The 24,047-nt window shown below is 49.1% G+C and overlaps 1 protein-coding gene across 9 annotated transcripts in view; it reads left to right on the top strand.

The window, feature by feature from the left end:
* Positions 1–24,047, top strand: part of FAH (fumarylacetoacetate hydrolase) — a 36,186-nt gene that overhangs the window by 9,300 nt on the left and 2,839 nt on the right. For 5 of the 9 annotated variants that reach the window (XM_005560248.4, XM_005560249.5, XM_065548276.2 and 2 more), the window contains 9 exons: positions 693–783; positions 6,506–6,603; positions 6,719–6,771; positions 10,239–10,338; positions 11,106–11,236; positions 13,100–13,175; positions 16,282–16,328; positions 18,554–18,655; positions 19,470–19,587. In XM_005560248.4, coding sequence (XP_005560305.3) covers positions 693–783; positions 6,506–6,603; positions 6,719–6,771; positions 10,239–10,338; positions 11,106–11,236; positions 13,100–13,175; positions 16,282–16,328; positions 18,554–18,655; positions 19,470–19,587 — 816 coding nt within the window. The remainder of the gene's footprint in view (positions 1–692; positions 784–6,505; positions 6,604–6,718; positions 6,772–10,238; positions 10,339–11,105; positions 11,237–13,099; positions 13,176–16,281; positions 16,329–18,553; positions 18,656–19,469; positions 19,588–24,047) is intronic. The other 4 variants (XM_073996510.1, XM_073996511.1, XM_073996509.1 and 1 more) reach the window with 1 other exon arrangement.

Here is a 24,047-nt window from a genome sequence, read left to right on the forward strand (position 1 = left end):
TGCCTACAGCTTGCTGGCCAGCCCGTTCAGTTCATCATAATCAATAGGCACTGATATGCATCTGCAGCGTGCACACCCTTGTCCTTGGCACTTGGGCAGAGTACAAGAAAATGAGGACTGGGCTGGGGCTGTCCTGGAATGTCCACAGTCTAGCAAAGATGTGCACACACATAACCGGAGCACCAGTGGGAAGCGAAGCCTGCCCCAGAAGGATTCAGGGGAGGGGATTTGGAGGGGCAAGAGATCCTGCTAGAGATAGCAGGGAAGGCTTCAGGGAGGAGGGGGCCTCAAAGAGTTGCCAGGATTTGAACACACAGGACAAAGGAGAAGTCAGTCAGTATATGCATGGTGAGGGAGCCTGTGGGAACTCGGGAATGGCAGTTGTGTGTGGTAAAAGTGGGGAGCCTGAGAAGGGGGGTGGTATCAGCCACTTGGTATTCACATTCCACTGTCAGTTTCAGAAAGTCTGGACTCCTAATTTCTTATTTGCTTCTCAGCTGAGGGCTCTCAGAACAAATCTTCAATGAGGATATTTTGTATTGCATTTGGTGCTGTCACCGCTGGCTGCAGGCTGAGCTCTGGATGTGTAAACAGTATTGTGTGCACACTCATGGCTCCAGTGCTTAGAACAGTGCATTCTCTTTCCTGAGGCATCTGGGTTGCTGATGGGATCTCGGGTCTGTCCTCTGCAGGAGACTACACAGACTTCTATTCCTCTCGGCAGCATGCTACCAATGTCGGAATCATGTTCAGGGACAAGGAGAATGCATTGATGCCAAATTGGTATGTTCTGGGCCAAATGTTTGCATAAGTTCAAAGTCTTTCTTTTCATTTCCAGCAGCATGTTTGTCTCAGGGGCTGCCAAGTTCTTCTTAAAGTAAACTGGGGAGGAAAAGCAGTTATGATGTTGTAACCTCTGGAAGCAGTGGTCTCAGCTTCTGGTCTCCTGCTCAGCTTGGCTCAGGACTTGCTGTGGGATCGAAGGGCAAGTCTCTTAAGCTCCTTTGGACAGCAGGGGTTGGAATTAGATTCCCTGAATCACTACGCTCCTTCTGGAGTCTTTCATTTATAAGCTGTGTATTATCGTACTATGGGCAAGTCTTAGACTCTAGCATGCTCCATACTTACATTTTCTGATGAATGAGAATTCTCAAATGTGCCCAGTGCTGTATATTCCTCAACATGTGATCTGTTTCATTCATTTGTTTGAACCTCATAGTAGTTCTGTGATGTCACAAGGCCATGATTGTAAGCCCCATTTTACAGATGGGAAAATGGGCTCAGAGAAGGATCAACTTGCCTGAGCACAACAGGGCCACAGCCTGTCTCCCAGCCCCCAGATCAGGCCATTGACCAAGCTGAGGATGCAGAGCTGGGATCCTTGCCCTTTGTTCTGTGTTGTCTGCTGGTTGAGATGATTCCTTGGAACTGAAGAGGGCTTGGACACAGTGACAGGCATACACCCCAGGCTCCGGTGCCATCAGTCACACACAGGAGCTGGGTTAGGGACGGGGCTTTACTCTCTCTTGAGTGAGTGTCTCCAGTAGGCTATGCCATGAGAGGAGGGTCTGTTAGAACCAAGATGAAGAAGAAAGAAAGGGAGAGAGAGCAGTTCCAAGCCAGACATGTTGAGCAACAAGGCCAAGGTTGCAGAACAAGGCATGGGTGAATCTGAGACCAGAACCCATACTCCGGGTTCCAGGCTCCCATGTGAGATGGGCAAATATTTGAGACTCTTGCATTTTACAGACTCCAGGCTGTATTTGTCCCCAGCCAGCTTCAACTTGTCTATCTGAGTGTCCTTGGCAGTGATGAGCCAGTGGACTGCCTAGCCCCAGAAGAGCTGGCTATCACCTATGTGCCAGGATCCCAGTGGCCAAAGGGCACGGGTACCAGGAAGTGAGAGGAGAGCCGGGACCTGGGAAATGAGTGTTGACTATGTCTGAAACCAAGTGTGGGGGCCACAGCCATCCTTGCCCCATGTTCTTCTGCAGAATAAGAGCAAACAGGCCTTCTCTAGCCATGTTTGATGCAAGATGACCCATGGCTGTGACTTTTTAACTTTCTGTACATAGTCTTCATTATAAATGTAACGTATATTTACTGGATTAACTCAAACACTACAGAAAATATGTAAAGTAAAACATTTACAATTTAAAATATGTCTTCTCTTTGACCTGCAATGCTCACTTTCATGCATCTATCCTACAGAAATAAAAGCACCAGTGGGTTGTATCCAAAAGCAAGGATGTTAATTAGCAGAGTTTCTAGTGGCCCAGAGCTGGAAGTAATCTGAATGCTTATCGGTGGAGGAATGGTTGAAAAGTTGGTCTCTTCACAATATGAAATGTTTTGTAGCTAGTGAAAGATTTAGATCAAGAGAGATGTTCATTGATCTATGTTAAGTGAAATAGGTAAACTATAGGCAATTAGGTAAAGTGTGTTTCTCTTTTATAAAAAAAGCACAAAAAATATATATGTACATACACACTGTATTAGTTTTCTGTTGCTGCTGTAACAAATCACCACAAACTTGGTGGCTTAAAACATAAATATATTCTCTTCTAGTTCTGGAGGCCAGAAGTCGAAAATCAGTCTCACTGGCTAAAGCCAAGGTGTCAGCAGGGCTTGTTCCTTCTGGAGGCTCTAGGAGAGAACCCATTTCCTTGACTGTTCGGCTTTAGAGGTTGCCTGTATCCCTTGCCTTTTGACCCCTTCCTCACATCACTCCAACCACTCGCTTCCACTGTTACATTTCCTACTTCCTCCTTTGACCTTGCCTCTGTCTATAAGGACCCTTGTGATTACATTTAGGGCTCACTCAAATAACCAGGGACAGTATCCCTATCTCAAGATCCCTAACTTAATCACATCTGCAAAACCCTTTTTGCCATGTAATAATATCCACAGGCTGCAGGGATTAGGATCTGGATATCTTTTGGAGGGCTGTTTTTCAGCTTAACACACACACACGCATGTGCACGTGCACACACACACACTTATGCATACATTATTTCCATAGGCTGGTATGAGCATAGAGAAAGGCAAAAAATATCAGACTGCAGATTAACATTGCTTTCCTCAGGGGAGTGGCTGGATGGGGAGAGAGTACTAACTCCTTTTTTTCATCTGAATTGTTTGCATTATTACATGCCATGTAATTGCATGCAATTGAATTTTATAATTTAATCCAATAAAGGAACCAAAGTGGGTAAAAAAGGGAGCTCTTCCTCAGCCACTCACCAGGGGCAACTACTTTGAACAAGTTGGATGTGCTGCCTCCTGTACTTTGCTCCAGGTTACACATGCATGACCACACATATGCATGCATACATATGCATTTTATTTCTTTCGTTAACAAAACGAGGCCATGCTGAAATTTGCTTTTTTTCACTTCATCATTGACATATCTCCATGTAAATAAGTTTAAATCTACCTCAGTCTTTTACAAAATAAGTTTTTTGGAGTAGGTAATACAAGATAATTACACAGTAAAATATCATTTTTATAAAAAGATACAAAAATATGGTCCAGTAGGGCTGGGCACAGTGGCTCACATCTGTAATCCCAGCACTTTGGGAGGCCGAGGTGGGTGGATCAGAAGGTCAGGAGTTTGAGGCCAGCCTGGCCAGTATGGTGAAACCCTGTCTCTACTAAAAATACAAAAATTAGCAGCTGGGCGTAGTGGCTCACGTCTGTAATCCCAGCACTTTGGGAGGCCGAGATGGGTGGATCACCTGAGGTCAGGAGTTCGAGACCAGCCTGACCAACATGGTGAAACCCCATCTCTACAAAAGTACAAAAATTAGCTGGGCATGATGGCGGGTGCCTGTAATCCCAGCTAATTGGGAGACTGAGGCAGAAGAATCACTTGAACCTGGGAGGCGGAGGTTGCAGTGAGCTGAGATCATGCCATTGCACTCCAGCCTGGGCAAGAGAACGAGATTCTGTCTCAAAAAAAAAAAAAAAAAAAATTAGCCAGCTGTGGTGGCAGGCGCCAGTAGTCGCAGCTAGTTGGGAGGCTGAGGCAGGAGAATCATTTGAACCCAGGACGTGGAGGTTGCAGTGAGCCAAGATCACGCCACTGCACTCCAGCCTGGGTGACAGAGCGAGACTCTGTCTTAAACCTCACCCCCCGGTCCCCAAAAAAACAGTGCAGTAATAAAAGTGTCTAGAAATATAGGGAAATGAGGACCATGCTGGTTTCCTCTAGGGTGAGGGGCAGGAAGGGAGGGAAGAAGAGTGAGACCAGGGAGAGGTCCCAAGGATGCATTGGACTGGATTAGTGAAGTGGTATTTCTTTAGCTCCTTGGTAGTGCATGGTGACTTTTGTTATTACATGTATTTGTATATCATAAATATTGCAAAATAATTTATCAAACATTTAAACAATTAAAAGCAATAAAAAGAGTCAATATATATGAATGGTTGAGAATTCAAAAGGTACTTAAGGGTAAACAATGGGAAAAAACAGAACTCAAGCACCTATGGGCCACCATCCAGTTCCCTTCTCCAGAGGCAAAACTGTTCATCAGTGTCATATATATATTTTCTTTTTTTTTTTTTTTTTGAGACGAAGTCTCGCTCTGTCACCCAGACTGGAGTGCAGTGGTGTGATCTCAGCTCACCGCAAGCTCCGCCTCCCAGGTTCATGCCATTCTCCTGCCTCAGCCTCCCAAGTAGCTGGGACTACAGGCACCCGCCACCTCGCCCGGCTAATTTTTTGTATTTTTAGTAGAGGCAGGGTTTCACCATGTTAGCCAGGATGGTCTCGATCTCCTGACCTCGTGATCCACCCGCCTCGGCCTCCCGAAGTGCTGGGATTACAGGTGTGAACCACCGCGCCTGGCCTTCTTTCTCTTTCTTTCTTTCTTTCTTTTTTTTTTTTTTTTGAGACAGGGTCTTACTTGGTCACCCAGGCTGGAGTGCAGTGGCATGACCTTGGCTCATTGCAGCCTTGACCTCCCAGGTTGAAGCCATCCTCATGCCTCAGCCCCCTAAGTAGCTGGGACTAAAGGTGCATGCCACCATGCCTGGCTAATTTTTTTATTTTTTGTAGAGATGAGTTTTCGCCATGTTGACCAGGCTGGTCTCAAAATCCCGGACTCAAGCGATCAGCCTGCCTTGGTCCCCCAAAGTGCTGGGGTTATAGGCGTGAGTCACCGTGCCTGGCCTTCTTATATATTTTTTCACAGATGTTTTTGCATACTCTGCCAGTTTATCTATACAGTCACTTCTCTATTATTTGTTTAAAAGGTGTTTTATAAGTGATAGAAATTAACCCTTTGTTGCAATGCATTGCAAATATTTTCTCCCGGTATGTTCTTTTTTCTTTGTTTGCCAGTCTTTCTAGATACAGAGTTTTGCATTTTTATAAAGTCAAGCATGCCAATCATTTTCCTTATGGCATTTACTTTTGTGTAATGTTTAGAAAGGCTTTCTCCACCCCAAGAATTTGGAAATTTTGTGTGTGTGTGTGTGTTTTTGTTGTTGTTGTTGTTTTTTCTAGTGTCCGTAATAGCCTTTCTTTGTACATTTAGATCTTGAATCCATCTGGATTTCCTTTTATGTGTGAGGTGTGGTGTGGGTCTGTATCCATTTCCTGGGGCTGCTATGAGAAAAAGTCACAACAACAGGAATTTATCCCCTCAGTTTCTGGAGGCCATAAGTCTGCAATCAAGGTGTCAGCAGGGCCATCGCCTCCTGAAGCTTCTAGGACCATCGCTGTCCTTGCTGCTTCCAGCTTCCAGGGGCTGCAGGCGTTCCTTGTGGCTGCATCACTCCAGTGTCTGCCTCTGTCTTCACGTGGCCTTCTCCTCCTCTCTACATCTTCTCTTCTGTCTCTTATAAGGACATTTCTAATTGGATGTAGGGCTCACCTGGATAATCCAGGATGATCACATCTCAAGATTCTTAACTTGATTAACTGTAAAAAGACTCTTTTTCCATATTTTCTGGGAGTTAGGACATGGCTGTATCTTTTTTTTTTTTTTTGGGGGGGGTGGGGGCGGAGTTTTGCTCTGTTGCCCAGGCTGGCGTGCAGTGGTGCGATCTCGGTTCACTGCAACCTCCACCTCCCAGGTTCAAGTAATTCTCCTGCCTCAGCCTCCCGAATAGCTGGGACTATAGGCGTGCACCACCATGCCTGGCTAATTTTTGTATTTTTAGTAAAGACGGGTTTCACCATATTACCCAAACTGTTCTCGAACTCCTGGCCTCATATGATCTGCCTGCCTCGGCCTCGCAAAGTGCTGGGATTACAGGCACGAGCCACTGCACCTAGTCCAGAATTTTCTTCCTTTTTGAGGCTGAATAATATTCTACTGTATGTATGTACCACAGTTTGTTTATCCATGTGTCCATGGATGGAAACTTGTAAGCACCTTTTGATTTTTGAGCCATATGTATATGGCGACTCTTTGTTTCTAAGTTTTGAAGTTTTTAAACTTAATTGACAACATGTAACAGCTCTGATGCCCTGCATTCTCTTGCCTTTCTTTTTCAGGCTGCACTTACCAGTGGGCTACCATGGCCGTGCCTCCTCCATCGTGGTGTCTGGTACCCCAATCCGAAGGCCTATGGGGCAGATGAAACCTGATGACTGTAAGTGACCCCAGCATCCAGACGCTGCTGGTGCCCAGCTCTCTGTTTCCACACAGTGAGTTCTGTGGCCTCACTCACAGCAGTCTTTTTTTTTTTTTTTCTGGTGTTACTCCAGCTAAGCCTCCTGTGTATGGTGCCTGCAAGCTCTTGGACATGGAACTGGAAATGGTGAGTGAGCTTGGTGTTTTATTGCCACGGGATCTATAGACACCCAGCAGGAGAGCCCTCTGGGATGGCTGCCTGCACCATGAGCCGCCCCCTCCTCTCCTCTTCAGCCACATTGGCAGCTGCTCTGTGTCCCCACCTGGCCGTCACAAGGACAGTTGAGTCTCATTACTTGCAGATTCTGTATTTGAGAATTCACAACTATTTGCTAACATTTATTTGTAAGTCCAAAATTAATATTCACAGAGCTTTTGTGGGCACGTGTGGACATGCACAGAGCAGTGAAACATGAGCTGCCCGGTGAGCACTTTCCCAGGTGAGGCTGGACAAGGTGTTACTCTGCCTTCTTGTCTCAACTCATGCTGTAAACACGTGTCCTTTGTGGTCTATTTAGTGCCATGTTTTTTTTGTGTGTATCTGTGCTTTTTTAGCAGTTTCACTGTTTTTTTATAATGGCCCCAAGTGCAGTGCTGAAGTGCCGTCTAGTGTCCCTAGCACAGGAAGACTGTGATGTGCCTAATGGAGAGAATATGCGTGTTAGTAAGCTTCATTCAGGCAAGGTACAGTGCTGCTGCCTGAGCTCAATGTTTGTGAATCAACAAAATATATTACATAAAGTGTTTTTAAGCAGAAACATACATAAAACAAGGTTATATAGTTAAGTTTTGATTAGTTGATAAACATTTTCTGACCAAAGGCTTGTAGCAACCTAATCCTGTGTTTCCTCTGGGAACAGTCATTCCATATTTGCTAATTCTGTGTTCATGATGACTTTATAAAAACTAATTACCCGGCCAGGCACAGAGGCTCATGCCTGTAATCCCAGCACTTTGGGAGGCCAAGGCGGGTGGATCAACTGAGGTCAGGAGTTCAAGACCAGCCTGGCCAACATGGTGAAACCCTGTCTCTATTGAAAATACAAACATTAGCCAGGGATGGTGGCGGATGCCTGTAATCCCAGCTACTTGGGAGGCTGGGACAGGAGAATTGCTTGAACTCACGAGGCAGAGGTTGCCGTGAGCAGAGATCACACCGCTACACTCCAGCCTGCTTGACACAGCGAGACTCCATCTCAAAAACAAACAAACAAAACAACAACAACAACAACAAAAACCCCAAAATAATAATTACCAGGAGTGACAAGAATTGACTATATCAGCCCCATAGCTGGGCCCACACAACCTCAGAACTGTGGTCACTGTAGGGCTGCATACTTTTTTTTTTTTTGAGACAGAGTCTTGCTCTGTCGCCCAGGCTGGGGTGCAGTGGCCGGATCTCAGCTCACTGCAAGCTCCGCCTCCCGGGTTTAGACCATTCTCCTGCCTCAGCCTCCCGAGTAGCTGGGACTACAGGCGCCCGCCACCTCGCCCGGCTAGTTTTTTGTATTTTTTAGTAGAGACGGGGTTTCCCTGTGTTAGCCAGGATGGTCTCGATCTCCTGACCTCGTGATCCACCCGTCTCGGCCTCCCAAAGTGCTGGGATTACAGGCTTGAGCCACCGCGCCCGGCCAGCATACTTTTTTAAATTAAACTTTTTATTTTGAGGTCATCGTAGACTCACATGCAGTTGTGAGAAATAATATGGAGATCCCAATACCCTTCACACAGCCTCCCCCGATGGCAGCATCCTTCGTAACCATGGTGCCTATCACAACCTGGATGTTGATATTGGTATAGTTGGTCCCACCACCTGAGGATCCCTCATGCTGCAGGGCTGCCCATTTTCCAGAGGGGACATGGAAATCTGGGCAGCCCCCAAGGTGAGGGGACCAGGAAAGTGATGGGAAGGAGGAGCTGACCTGGGGGAGGGAGTGCTCCAGGGACCTGGCAGTGTCTTCAGCATCTCCTGGGTTGTCTGATGCCCAAGGGTGGAGTCAGCCTCCATGTGGGAAATGCAGACAGGCAGGTGGAGGGGGCTTTCCCATAGTCAGCACCTACAGTTTTAGGCGTTGCCTCAGGAAACTCTGAGTGCCTCATCACTGATGGTGTAGAAGAAGCTGTCGTGGGGCCACCGAGTCAGGCTGAGGCAGTGGGAAGCCTTGGTTGGTGGAGGCAGGCTGGAAGGCCCGTCTGCTTTTCTGGAGCTCCCTGTCTCTCCTGGGCTTCCATGTGATTTCTCTGGATTCAGTCCAGAGGAGGGAAATGAGTGGGCACTGCTGAATAGCCTGCGGATAGCAGAGCATTCCCTGCCAGCCCTCTGCCTCCTCTTGCCTTAGCAAGGGTGCCATGTGAGACTTTGGGAGGAGGACTCCCAGCTGAGATTCATCAGAGCAGGGCACTGAGCCCTGGTTTGGGGCCACGGTCTTCTCTCTGGGAGAACTAAGGACTCTGCAGGCAGACACTTCACCCATGTTGGTCCCTGTTGAGAGGGAGAGAGAAAAGACAGAGAGAGTCAGCGTGTGGAGAAATGGTTGGGGCAGAGAACCCAGGTCACCTGGACTGAAGGTTGTGGGATTCTCCATAAGATAGTGTTTTCGGTTCTTTTTTTATCTTGATGAAAAGTTTGCAATGTTTACTGCCACAGAACAAATACAATGGTGACTAAGTTTTGCAAATGTCATGGCTGAGTCTATGTGTTTTCAAAAGAGATTTTCCCAATTTTTTCTTTCTAATGATGTCTGGCTAGTCTGTTGGTTCATGGACATCACGTTGGTGCTGTTTTTCTTTAGAGGTAGTGGGGTGATGGATTGGGGTTAGAGGCTGTGGGGTGTGCTCTCTCTGGCACTATTTGCTGCATGAAGGAGGCAGTCTTTTGGTTTTTCATTTAAAAAAGTTTTATTTTTATTTTATTTTATTTTTTTGAGAGAGGGTCTTGCTCTGTCACCCAGGCTGGAGTGCAGTGGCGTGATCTTGGCCCACTGCAGCCTTGACCTCCCTGGCTCAAGCAGTCCACCCACATAAGCCTCCTAAGTACCTGGGACTGCAGACGGGTGCCACAATGCCTGGCTAATTTTGTTTATTTTTTGTAGAGGTGGGTCTCACTATGTTGCTCAGGCTTGTCTCAAACTCCTAGGCTCAAGTGATCCTTCCACCTCAGCCTCCCAAAGTGCTGAGATTATAGACGTGAGCCACAGTGTCTGGCCTGGCTTTTCATGACATGAATACAAACTCTGATAGTTTCAGTTTTACAAGCCCCATGTAGCTGTCAAGTCTTGAAAGGCAAAGCCTGTATGGGACGAAGAGGAAAGAGCAGAGTGGTCTGGGATGCACTGAAGGGAGGGGAGGCTGCTGTGGAGCTCAGGGGCATGGAAGGAAGGCTGGGGGCGGGGGCAGGGCACACCACTGCACACTGCTTTCCTGAGGCGTCTACCCGACCTCTGACTTAGAAACACAGTGGATTCTTGCCAGGCCCCTGTGGCAGTCCTGATCCATGGCTGGAGTTTGGAAATACTTGACCTTTGCTCTCTAGGTGACAAGTGACCTGGGCGGGCAGATCAGCTCCGGATTCTAATGAACTCTCCCCCATGTCAGGCTTTTTTTGTAGGCCCTGGAAACAGATTGGGAGAGCCGATCCCCATTTCCAAGGCCCATGAGCACATTTTTGGGATGGTCCTTATGAACGACTGGAGTGGTAATTACTGGAGTTCTGCTCCTGTGGAGATGAGGTGGAGGAGGCTGGGGACTGGGGGCAATTTCATAGAAGCTGAAGATCTGGTGCAGGTCAAAAGTGGCAGTTGATGCAGTGACTGAGAGTGTGGGTTTGGGTATCAAACAAAGTTTCAGCTCTAAGAACTCAGGCCACTCACTTAACTCCTCTGAGCTCCAGTTTCCTCATGAGTGGCTAGGGACACGGCTGACACCATAACTAATATTTACTGAGCACTTATGTGTCAGGCCTCGTGCTTAACATCCTACATATATTCTCCCGCTGATCCCTACGTGGCATGTGCAATATTATCATTCCCATTTTGCAGATGAGGAACTGAGGCACAGGGAGATTTCAGTTAATTGCTGAACTAAGATTTGAAGCAAAACAGTCCAGCTTCTGAGCCTGAGCCCTCAACCCTTTGTGATACGTGGGAGGAAGGTGGCACCGTAAGCCCCAGGAAGTGTCTCCCTCATAGTTTGAGGATGAGCTTCCGGCCCCTTCCTGGGGGATATCCTGACTACCGTTGGGTCATCCTTCTCTTTGCTGTAGCCTGGCACAGTGGCCTCAAAGGACCTCTGTCCTTGGCATTGGATGCTCTTGCCCCTTGGTCCTGGGGCAGCCTGGCTGGGGCTGAGCTTTGTGGAGGGGCTGTGCTGGGTGTCTTTTCTCCTTGGTCAAGGGCAGGAGGGGGTCTTGGGGAGAGGCCCTGATCAGCCTTTGTAAGTCCCGGGTGCGCCCTTCTTCTGCAGCACGAGACATTCAGAAGTGGGAATATGTCCCTCTCGGGCCATTCCTTGGGAAGAGTTTTGGGACCACCATCTCTCCGTGGGTGGTGCCCATGGATGCTCTCATGCCCTTTGCTGTGCCCAACCCGAAGCAGGTAAGCACACTCTCTGCAGGAAGCTCCCAAACCCAGCCCTGCTGCCTCCGAGCCTGCTTGCCCACTGAGTGGACATGCCGGGCATGCAGACCATCGGGAAGGAAGCCCTGTGCCCACGGCATGCCCACAGTGGAGTGCCTGGGAGTTCCTGGCCACAATTACCTCCAGGCAGCCAGGGCATCATTCTCCCTTATGGTTTCCCTGACCCTGGCACAGTTCTTGGAGAAAACACAGGATTTTGTAACCTTAAGAATCTTGCAAGACCAGGGGATCTGGCCAGTTGGTAGGAGGAGTCCCTGCAGGTACCAACATTGCACAACCTCCCAGGTGGCCATCAAATCGTGTTCTGTGCAAATGGCGCCACCTGGATCCCAACTCATAGAATGCAGTTTGGAGTCCAGCAACAAGGGAGTCCCGGCAGCCTCTGGTTCCCAGCACCACTGGGTCTACCACTGGGCCTAGGCCTTGACCCCTGGTCCCAGTCCCCCCTTCTCAGCCTCTTGCAATCTGCCCCACTCCATCACTGGCAACATCTGGCCAGAGTCACCTGTGACCCGATAGCCAGTGTCATGACCTTGTGTTCCCTTCAGCATGGACTTCCTGTGGCCCCTCACTCTTGTTGGCATTGCCTCACCCCTTGGCTTCTGGCATGTGACCTGTCCTCGTTCTCCAGTGTCTCTGAGTCCTCACGATGCCCCTCTCCAATTCTGACCTCCCTGTGGGGATCCAGGCCAAGCTCCCAGCCATTTGCACATCCTCACTTGAGCATCTCACCACTCATTTGCTGGGGGCCTCTAGCAACACCCTGTGCAGGTCCTGCACCCACACCGCTATCCCGTGTTCCTCTGCCTCTGGGGTCATCTCATGTTTGCTGTGCTACAATCAACCTTGAGGTCTTTCCCTGCAAGCCAGTTCTAGTGAAGTACTGTGGGGCTTTCACACTTGCCCCTTGCTCTCTCCTCGCTGCTCCCTGCCCACCCCTGCTCATTTTCAGTGTTCAGGACGTGGCTTTCTCTCTAGCCGACAGCAGCCCTGTCTAGTCTCCCTAGGGCCGGAAGGCCACAGCCTCTCTCTGCTTGTCCTCCAGTCATCTGCCTTCTTCCGGGTCTGTCATCACAAGGCTTTGCCCACACTCCTCTGTGCCAGCCCTTCCTGAACACCATTTATGTACAATCATCACTACTGTTACCCCTTCTGAACTATTATTTACTTAATGTTTTTCTTCAGAGTGGCTCCCAGTTTAAAACTTAATATATTAAGAAGGGAACTTTATATTCCTACTGGCATCACTAGCTACAGTGTTTCATAACTATTAGAATCACCAAAAACGATCTCACGTCCCATGGGTGACTGACGTACCATGCTTTGGAAAACACTGTTTTTGGCCGAAGTGCAGATGTTCTGGCCCAGCCACCCAAGCTGTCTCCCTCGCTGGCTCCAACACCAGCCAGGGCTGTCTGCTTCTTTTGTGACCCCTCTGCCTTCCAGGGGCCCTGCAATGCCCTTTCAGGCCCCAGCCTTTCCTCACAGGCCATGCTTTGTTCCCCATCTTGACTTGTCTGCTGCCCACCTTCCCTTTCTCTCCCCTCCCGTGGCTTACAGGAATATCTCTGGTTTGGCTTCTGTGACCTTTGACCTGCTGATGCCCCTTCCTTGGCTGCTTTTCCTGGAGCCCCACAGTATGATCCCCCCACTGCTATCCAGGGACACAGTGCTGGGATCCTGGAGAGGGAATGCTCCTGCTGTCTCAGACCCTCTGCCTGGGGGAACAGGTGCTGCCGGGGGCCTGACTGGTCTGGGGGCCCAGCCAGATGAGCTCAGCCCACCTGCCAGTGACCTCTGTGCTGTGCTTTGCCCTCCCAGGACCCCAGGCCTCTGCCGTATCTCTGCCATGATCGGCCCTACACATTTGACATCAACCTCTCTGTTGCCCTGAAAGGTATGTCGTGGGGGGATTGACATGGCCAGGAGCTCTGAGGGAATGTGTGCCTGTGTGCCTTGTCCTGAAGGCTCCTGAGCTTTGGCAAGGGTGGGGGCACATGCTACAGCCCTGGAGACGTGTGGCTCTTCTAAAGGAAAGAGGGCCGGGCACGGTGGCTCGCGCCTGTAATCCCAGCACTTTGGGAGGTCGAGGCGGGTGGATCATGAGGTCAGGAGATCGAGACCATCTTGGCTAACACGGTGAAACCCCATCTACTAAAAATACAAAAAATTAGCCTGGTGTGGTGGTGGGCGCCTGTAGTCCCAGCTACTCAGGAGGCTGAGGCAGGAGAATGGCATGAACCCAGGAGGCGGAGCTTACAGTGAGCCGAGATGGCGCCACTGCACTCCAGCCTGGGCGATAGAGCGAGACTCTGTCTCAAAAAAATAGAATAGAATAGAATAGAATAGAATAGAATAGAATAGAATAGAATAACATAAAATAGGAGGGGAGGAGACGCTCTGGTGCTCACTGGGAACCTAACTGGACCCACAGGGCATTAACCCTATCACTGAGCTCTCAGTGATAGGGCTGAAAGGATGGAGTCCGGCACCTCTGTCTTCCACTTGAATCCCGTCTCCAGCCTCTCCAGGGGCTGCCTGGGCCCCGCTCACATATCGCTACTGACCCTCACTTCTGTGGTGGGTGGCACATTTCATTGAGTGCCTGTTTGAAAGCATGTCCTTGTGGGTCTGCTCGCAGGAGGCTTGGCTGAGCCCCTGGGGCCACACAGAGCCAGCGCATCAAGGCCCCAGATTCCCACCCTGGGCCAGCCCTGAGTGTCTTGCAGACAGGCCTGAGATCCCCACACTGGGCCAGCCCTGAGGTAGACAGGGCCCACATCTCCCTGTGGCTGCTCAGCCCAGCTCCGTGAACAGACCGGCAGAGAGTTGGTAATAAAGAGACTGGCTCTGCAGGCCATGACTCTGCTCCTCACCTGCGGGACTTTGGGCAAGTTGCCCAACCTGGCCATGTCCTCATTTGTCATCTATGAAATGGGATAATAATGGCGTTGACCTCATGGTGTGTTGTGAGGACCAAACATGTCAATTCATGCAAAGGTCTGGGACAGGGTCTGTACCTAGGAAGAGTCAGGTGTCATTTTCCAGTCCCAATAGAGGCCCTCAGGTGGAGAGGGTTTGCCTGGTGGCCACAAACAGACCTCCTAGCCACACTCTGGCCACATCTCCTTTTTAGCTACATTCCTTTCTCTTTTTTTTTTTTCTCTTTTTTTTTTTCTGAGACAGAGTTTCACTTTTGTTACCCAGGCTGGAGTGCAATGGCACGATCTCGGCTCACCACAACCCCCGCCCCTGGGTCCAAGCAATTCTTCTGTCTCAGTCTCTTGTGTAGCTGGGATTACAGGCATGTGCCACCATGCCTGGCTAATTTTGTATTTTTAGTAGAGACGGGGTTTCTTCAAGTTGGTCAGGATGTTCTCGAACTCCTGACCTTAGGTGATCCACCTGCCTCAGCCTCCCAAAGTGCTGGGATTACAGGTGTGAGCAACCGCGCCCAGCCAGCTCCATTCCATTCTTCCATCTGCTGTGTCTGCACACACCAGCCTTTGCCGTGTCTGTCTCACTGCCAGTTCCAGGGTCTCGGCCCTTCATGAGGTGGTTCCTGTCAGGAGGCTCAGTACCCTGCAGGAGTGAGGAGCTGTTGCCATGGGAGCAGGATGCTCCACGGAGAAAAGGCTGCCACAGAGAGCCTCCTGGCTGCTCAGGGCCCCCTGGGAAGCTGTGCTGGACCTGCTCTTTCAGGTTCCAGGTCAGGTAGCTGAGGCTCAGAGAGGAGAAGGATTCACCCCGAGCCACCTACCTGGCTAATGGCAGGGCTGGGACTCAATCCAAGCATCACAAGTTCTAGGTTGGCCTCCTGCCACTCACTATGCATGCTTGGAGTGTATTTTCTATCTGGTTTCATCCTAGATATTTCATCCTGCCTGCCTAGAGGTGAACTCACCCAGGGGAGGCCACTGGTGGAGAAGGGACAAAATTATCCAGAAAGCATGGTGTCCAGAGATGTAGTCTTGCATTTGCAGTTCTGATGTTCTGAGTTGGGATCTAGGTGAAAGGGTCTGGGGAGGAGCAGGCTTGGGGGACCCAGAATTCGCATGGCTGAAGAGCACATCTGTTCTGTGCCACCTCAGAGGGGAAGTTAGGACCAAGGGAGGAAGCCAGGTTTTTTTTTTTTTTTTTTTTTTTTGAGACGGAGCCTCGCTCTGCCGCCCAGGCTGGAGTGCAGTGGCCGGATCTCAGCTCACTGCAAGCTCCGCCTCCCGGGTTCACGCCATTCTCCTGCCTCAGCCTCCCGAGTAGTTGGGACTACAGGCGCCCGCCACCGTGCCCGGCTAGTTTTTTGTATTTTTTAGTAGAGACGGGGTTTCACCGTGTTAGCCAGGATGGTCTCGATCTCCTGACCTCGTGATCCGCCTGTCTCGGCCTCCCAAAGTGCTGGGATTACAGGCTTGAGCCACCGCGCCCGGCCTGAAGCCAGGTTTTGAGGGAGCAGAGGAGCTTTCTACTTATTAGTGTTGTTCAGAAGTGGAACAACAACAGTCCGGTAACTTGCATGTAGTAGATGTTTAGTAAATATTGTTTAGTCCATTGTAAAGTAGCACATTGCCCATCACTGGAGGAGCTTGGCAGGGGACAGATGACCCAGCTATCCAGAGGACTCCTGAGGGGACAGCAGGTTATCCTTGGTCAAAGGTCACAAGTAGCCTTCAAATGGCACACTATCTCCAGTGGATTTGTGGGTGCCAGGTTCACTGTGTTAAGAAGGATTTCTGAGGCTGCATGTGGACTCAGAGCAAACATGCGCTGTGATCAGTTAATGCCGCCTGCTGTAGGCGTGGGAGGAGGAAGTGGTGACTCGTGCGCATGTATTGGCCAACCCTGGACATCCCAGCTCTGATGTCCTAGGAGCTAATTGTTTCACAGACTTTAAGTGAAATCATGTTGGACGATGGGAAGCTTTAGCCACAGAACAATTCTTTTTTTATTTGCCTCCCTGAAGCATGGAATTAAGTTTTCATCAATATTGCTTTTCTTTCCAACAGGAGAAGGAATGAGCCAGGCGGCTACCATATGCAAGTCCAATTCTAAGGTAAGTTTTGGCGCTGATCAGACTGCTTCTTAGAATTGGGGGAAAGAGAGACTCTTCTTCTTGGCAGGAGCAGGAGGAGGGCATTGCTTTTGGGATATGATGATGGCTCAGCCTGTGGGCCTGGAGCTTCCATGGCCTGTCTCTTTTAGGAGCGGCCATGGGGTCACAGAGTTCTCTCAACACAGAGGCTGCATAAATGTGGCCAGGGATTTTCTTGGGGGACAATAGGTGTTCCTGTAAAGGTCTCGTTCCTGGTTTATCCTGTCCTGCCAGGGGCTGTATTGGTGAGAGTGACTTATTTTTTAAGTGAACTTGTAATTGAAACGTAATACACATAGATAAAAATGCACACATTACTGTAATCCCAGCTCTTTGGGAGGCCGAGGTGGGAGGATCACTTAAGCCTAGGTGTTTGAGACCAGCCTGGGCAACATAATGAGACCTTGTCTCTGTAAAAAGTAAAAAAATTAGCCGGGCATGGTAGCATGCACCTGTGGTCCCAGCTACTTGGGAGGCTGAGGCAGGAGGATCACTTGAGCCCAGGAGGTTGAGGCTGCAGTGAACCATGATCACGCCACTGCATTCCAGCATGTGTGATAGAGCAAGACCCTATTTCAAAAAATAAAAATTTTAAAAAGTGCATATTATACATGTATAGCTAGAAGAGTTTTCCTAAAATGAACATCCCTGTGCAACCAGCACCCAGATCAGAAATGGGACATTTCCAGCATCTCAGCAGACCCCTGGGCCCCGCCAGGTCACTTAATCACTCCCTACAGCAAAGGTCACTCCTCTCCTGACCTCTATTACCATATTTTTTTTTTATGTTTTTCAGTTTTATGGAAATGGAATCATAGGATAGCATGTATTCTTTTCTAGCTGGCTTCTTTGTTTTAGTGTTATATTTGTGAGATTCGACCCTGTTGCTCTTTGCAGTGATAGCTTATTTTTCTCATTGCCTTCTAGTGTTGCACAATATATATATTCCACACTTGATTTATTTTTTTAAGTCACATCAATTCCACAATTGATGGACATTTGGTTGTTTCCATTGTTTTTGGCTATCGTAGAGTTACTGTGAACATTTTAGTACACACATTTGGTGCACATATGTGCACATTTCTGTTGAGTGTATATCCAGTAATAAGCTTGCTGGGTCATAGAGTACACGTAGATTCAGCCTAGGAGTACTTCCAAACAGTTTTCTGAAGTGGTTATACCAGTATATACTCCCACTAGCAGCATGTAAGCATTTTGCCTGCTCCACATCCTCGTCAGCCCTGGTGGTGTTTGCCTTTTCATTCAAACTGTGCCGGGGATTGTGACTGCAGTTTGCATTTTCCTAATGACTAATGCAGCTGGGCATGTTAGTCATATGTTTATGGTTCATTTGTTTCTTGGCCTTTTGAATATCCTCTGAATCATTGAACCATTCCTAGTTCCCCTAATTTCCCTTCTAATTTAATATTATTCTGGGCTCCTTAGGCTAGTAAGAAGAAATTAAGGGGCCTCCTTGTGGGGGCTTGTGGGCAAGAATCCATCTTTTGGGCTTCCTATGCTGGGATGTATGACTATAGGAGTGGCGATGTGAGAAGCTGTGGCGTGGGACAGGCGTGGGCGTGCATTGCCTCTGAGTGTCTCGGTGGGCACGTGGTACCTTGGACCCTTCTGCCCACAGCCTGACCTCCCATAGCTCTCCATCACTTCTTGGCCTGCCCTGACATTGTGTTTGAATCATTCAGCTCCATTGCTCAGTGTCCATCCCAAGGGCCGGCATGGGAGAATGGGAGCAAGGGCTTTGTTCACAAGAAGCCTCTGCTGTGGTGAGGACTTAGACTCTCCCAATGCAGGACTGGAGGGTGTTCCCAGGGCAGAGTGGAGTGTTGTACACATGGGCATGTTGCAGGCTGAGGGACTGAGCAGCAAGGTCAGCCCCTAGGGGATGCTGCTTGGAGAAGGTGGTCAGTGTGGGCTTGAGGTAGCAGAGGAGCTGAGGTCGGAGCTTGTGAAGGAGATGAAAGAGCTTGAGGGAAGTCTCTGGGCAGCTCCCTAGGAGGACAGTGTGTCCTTGCTATAAGGGCCTGGAGAGAGCTGGCTGGGGGAGCTCGGGACTGGGAAAAGGCCAGGGAAGGTGGTCGTGAGCAGGGCAGGCTGTGCTCAGTTGCCTCCGGGATGCTAGGCTGAGCCTGCAGCTGCTCATTCCACCTTGCGTCCGTTGCCCACAGTATATGTACTGGACGATGCTGCAGCAGCTTACTCACCACTCTGTCAATGGCTGCAACCTGCGGCCGGGGGACCTCTTGGCTACTGGGACCATCAGTGGGCCGGTGAGTATTTGGCTGCATTGAGGGCTGCCCACACAGAGCATCCCTACTCCCCACACAGCCCCGAGGGCCCTCAGCTCACCCTCAAGAAGGAATTTCAGGCCCAAGGTGGGTGTATCTCACAACTCTGTCTTCCTCATAGCCTTTCTCTCTGGGTGCAGTAGGGACTTCTCATCCAAATGCAAACCTAAGGAGACTGGTGTGAGAACGGAGGCCTGGGTCTCTGCCTCTGTAGGGGAGCAGCACAGTGACACGTGGGGAGGAGTCAGGAGACAGTGATAGTGTCTTGTTGTCACCATCTCACACTGTACCCTCCCAGGATGAGGTGGCCATGTTGCTGTGCCCCTTCCTGCCCACTTGTCCCCCTGTAAGCCTGCGGGAGTCACAGAACCTTCGGAGACGATGACCTTGGGGTGGTGCATGCGTCAGTCACTCCCTGCAGGGGCCTCGCCGAGCTCTCTTGTTCCACGAGCTGTCGACAGGAGGGTGTTAAGCATCACAGTATCTGGGCAAACTGCAGCCTCCAGAGTGGGGAGGGGATGCTGCAGGGGGCACTGGGCACTCTGGTCAGGGATTCACTGATTCCTAAATAAGCGATGTCCTTAGTGGAACCATTGCTGTCCCCACAGGAAGAAGGGGCAGAGTTCCAAGTCTCAAAGGCATCTCTGCAGTGATCCCACCAAGGCCGAGACAGTGTTTCTGAGGGGCATGAGGGCCCCTGCTGCTTCTCGGGACTCCCAGATCTTGCTGAGCATGGTCCATGCCAGAGCCAAGGCATAAATTCATGGTATTCTTTCTTTCCTTTCCTGTGAATAAGGAGCCAGAAAGCTTCGGCTCCATGCTGGAACTGTCGTGGAAGGGAACGAAGCCCATCAGCCTGGGGAATGGTCAGACCAGGAAGTTTCTGCTGGACGGGGATGAAGTCATCATAACAGGTGAGGGCTGCCAAACCCAGCAGCTCATCTTTCTCCTTGCCCGCCGTGCACTGTTCTAGCTGCGGGACGCTTCCACCTGGCCATGAAGCCATCTGTTCTAATGCATCCTGACTCTGCCTCCCAGAGCCTCTGCCTGCTTGTTCTGTCCTTCCCCACAGCTATGGCTACCCAGGACTTCAAGCGTGAGTCTCCCCAGGTCAGAAAGACTGTAGACATTCTGCTTGGTCTCCCTTCTCCCTGAGCAAAATTATAAAATCCTGGCAGGTTCCTCAGGGTCTAGACTTTGCAGCAAACCTCCTGTGCAGAAACTTGGTGAGCTATGACTAGGATCAAGGAAGGTTCAGCTGAGTTAGTGGCTGAGGCTTCCCAGCAGCCCATTGCGAGGAGGCAAGGGTGCCTCTTAAGTCTTCTGGGGGGCCATTCTGCCTACCACATTTTACTAATAGAGGGGAAGGGCACCATAGTGGTTAGCAGCACACTCTTTAGAGCTGGAAAGATTCAGGTTGGACTCCCAGGTCCCCCACCAGCTGTGCGACCTTCATTAAGTTATTTAACCTTTCTGAGACTCAGGTTTTCCTCATCTTTAATTTTTTTTTTTTTGAGTCAGAGTCTTGCTCTGTCATCTAATCTGGAGTGTGGTGGCACAGTCTCGGCTCACTGCAACCTCCGTCTCCCAGGTTCAAGCGATTCTCCTGCCTTAGCCTCCTGAGTAGGTGGGATTACAGGCGTGCTAATTGTGTACGTGTCAGTTTCCATGATTAACTAAAAGCTCTCCTAATACACCTGGCTAATATTTGTGTTTTTAGTAGATACGGGGTTTCACCATGTTGGCCAGGCTGGTTTCAAACTCCTGACCTTATGATCTGCCCGGCTTGGCCTCCCAAAGTGCTGGGATTACAGGCGTGAGCCACCGTGCCCAGGCTTCTTCATCTTTAAAATGGAGTGAATACAATACGTAACCTGACAGCATAGTTGTAAAGATTAAATGAACTCGTTTATTCCCTTTGTAGACATTTATTGAGCACCTACTCTGAGTCCCATCTTGGGGTTCTGGTGGTAAAAAGACAAATGAAGTCTCTGCTCTTCTGGGTTTATATTCCAGTGTCGTGACTGCGCCATTTTACAGATGAGAAAGTGAAGGCGTAGTGGGGTTAAATGAGTTGCCCCAGATCTGCAGCCAGTAAATAATGAAATCTGGTTTCCTTTCCAGGCAGCTTATCTTCAGAACCTAGGTGTTTAACACCTTTGATAGTGTCTAAAGCACCTATCAGAGGACATGTTACCTTGTGAGTGCTTAAAAATGGCGATGATGGTCATCTTTTCATAGTTTTCTTTATTGTCATTGCTGCTTTTTTCCAGAACCCAGTTTTTAGAAGGCTTTGCCTCTTGACCTCTTCTTAATGGGATCCCTGCATGAAGTGACAAGCAGTGGCACCTGCTTGCCCAGTAGAACAGCCACCCTGGGGCGAGGTGGTGCCCGACCTCTGCACTAACACTCCATGTCCTGCTCTCCACCTGCTGACCACACATTTCCCTTGGGATGCCTAATTGTCACCCTCGCCCCTCCTTCCTTGACTGTCTTCGTACCGCTGACAATCTATGGGCTGGAACCTTGCCCCCGTTTCATCAGCACAGTCTGTTGGGCATCCTTGGAAAATGTCCTGCCATCTCTGTGCCGCGGACCCACTCCACACCATCACCCTTCCAGGCCTGAAATCCTAGACGAGCTTTTGCACCAGGCCCTTGCAATCCATCCTGCTCATGGTGCCTGAAAAATGAACCTTCATGTTTGCTTTTCCCATTACTCTTCCACTCAAGGTCTTCTCAAAGCTGCTGTTTCAACAAATCAATATCTTCCCCTCTGATTCTGCTCTACCTGCTTAGTCTTACAGTCTCGTTCTAATACGTAACCCTCTGTGATAAGAGAGTTGCTTTTCTCATTACCTGCAAACCCTTGGATATACACGGGCTCAGCCCAAATGTTACCTTCTCTGGTTACTCAGGTAGAATCAATATCTCTGTCCTCTCTGCTAGCAATTCATGGAAAATACAGAATTCTGGTTAATGATGTTCATGTCAGTTTCTGTGCTTAACTAAAAGCTTGTGTTAGTTTCCTGTGGCCTCAGTAACATAGTACCGCAAACTTTGTGGCTTAAAACAGCTGAAATGTATTCTCTCACAGTTCTATAAGGTACAAGTTCAAAATCCTCGTGTTGGCAGTGCCACGTTCCTGGAAACTCTGGGGAGCGTCTGTCCCTGGCCTCTTCCAGCGTCTGGTGGAAGCCTCTTTGGCTTGTGGCCACATCGTGCCGATCTCTGCCTCCACAGTCACATTGTCGCCGCCTCTTCTGTCTCATCTCCTTTACCTCTCTCGTATAACACACATGTGATAGTATTTAGGGCCCACCTAGACAATCTCCTCATTCTAAGATCCTAACTTAATCACATCTCCAAAAAATTTACTATATAAGGTAACATTCACAGGTCCTAGGGATTCGGCTGTATGTCTTTGGGGGCCATAATTTAGTCCACTCCAGAGCTCTTGGAGAGCGAAGTTTAGTCCAAGTAGCAACCACATAGTGCATGCTCAGTGTGGCTGTTGGTTAGTTCTTTGAATAAAGTGGATTTGGTAGAGAAGATGCAGGCCGAGTTCAAAACAGCAGATGATACCCATTATTAGTCAATAAATACCCATTTTGCTCACATTTCTGCAGCCTAATTAAACCTCTCTAATTTGCATTTGACAATATTTACTGAACATCTGCTAGTAGCCAACCATATTGTAGGCATGTCCACCTTCCTTATTTCATTTTTTACTCACAATAGCGATTTGGTAATATATCATTGCCTCCATTTTGCAGAGTAGAAAACTTAGGCTGATAGAAGGCAGGTTACTTGACAAAAGTCCCACAACTGGGGAAGCCAGGCTGCAACCGAGGTCTTCTGATTCCCCTGCTGGGTTTGTTTCTAGTCTTTCTGCAATGCTTGCCAGACCTACCGCAGGCCTTTGGTCACGGTTCTGTGGATTGAGTGAAAGCACTTTCTGAGGTTTTGATTTGGGGAAAGGAAGGAAAGAGATGATGGCAGAAGAGAAAATGGTGGCTTTAGCTCTCTGTTGTCAGTGTGATAAGGGCCCCTGACTAAGCCATGCTAGACCAGGCAGCTGTCCAGGGCCTGGAAGAAAGGAGGTTGGTATTTAGCAGTTGGAATGCACATGTGTTCTTGACATTTGAGCCAGGGAAGGATTGAGAAAGGAGCCAAGATGCCATGAGAGTCATTTCCATGTTTGTTTGTGTATACAATGCCTTGCTCCAGAAGGATTTTTGGAGGCCAGCAGAGGAATTCAGGGAAGGCAGTTCCTTGGATCTGAAGAAGCATGTGTTGGCAAGTGAAGAGGGAAATGGGAACAGATGCGCAAAATCCCCTGGAACCAAGAAAGAAGAATTATAATTTGCTAAGATGAGAGGCATACATTATATATTAATAAAAATAAAAAAGAGAATTTCATACAGAAGGGGACCACTGAAAAACTCAAATGAGTGCATATTGCTAAAATTTGGGCTGTGTGTTTATGGGGGAAAAGAGGGGGTAAGCAGAGGAGCAGGCAGGTGGAGGTGGTGCGTCAGCTGTGTTACCTTGTGCAAAGGTGCCCCGTGTCGGCGGACAGCTCTGCCGTCACCTTCTACGACTTCACTGGTCACGTGGCCCTGCTGAGCTGCTTTCTTGCTTGAAAGCCACACATGGTTTCTTCAGCTCTTCCTGGCTTTCCTCCTCCTTCTCTGTACCTGCTCAGATGCCTTTATGGCTGCCTCTCATTTCCCTGCTTGCTCTTCACGGATGCTTCTTCCCCAGATCAATTTCTAACCATTGGAAATGTGATAGAACATTCAGAAGTGCTGGCATCAGCCAATGCCGCAGCACTTACTGCAGGCCAGACACTCTGCCAAGTGCTTTACCTGCAGTACATTTTCTATTCCTAACAAGGCAGCTACTTTTATTGTCTCTATTTTTCAGATGTGGAAACTGAGACCCAGAAAGATGCATACTTACCCAGGATCACACAGGCGATACAGGGTGGAGCCAGGGTTTGAACACAGGCAGCTGGGCTCCAGGAGCTGTGCTCTGAACCCTTGTGTCCTCTTGCCTCTTTAAGTAGTGCAATGAGATTCTCATTTCTGAGAGTCCAAAAACCACAAAATGTTCAGCAAGAGAACAGGTGAAGTAAACAAACCAACAATTAACAAAAATCTCTGATGGTCTTGGTGTAACTCATCCATCCCCTAGTCTTGCTCACAAGCCCCATCTAGTGTTCAGCTTGCAACTTGCAAGAATGTGTTCTCACAGGCATTTGCACAGATGGCTCTGCACTGCTGGACACATGCATTTCCCACTCTCCTTCGGATCTTAGATGTGTTGATAGTTGTGGTTTGTTGTGGATTCTTTCTTGGTATCTGACATTA

The sequence above is a fragment of the Macaca fascicularis genome, chromosome 7 (assembly GCF_037993035.2).
Source record: "Macaca fascicularis isolate 582-1 chromosome 7, T2T-MFA8v1.1".
In the NCBI taxonomy this organism is placed as follows: domain Eukaryota; kingdom Metazoa; phylum Chordata; class Mammalia; order Primates; family Cercopithecidae; genus Macaca; species Macaca fascicularis.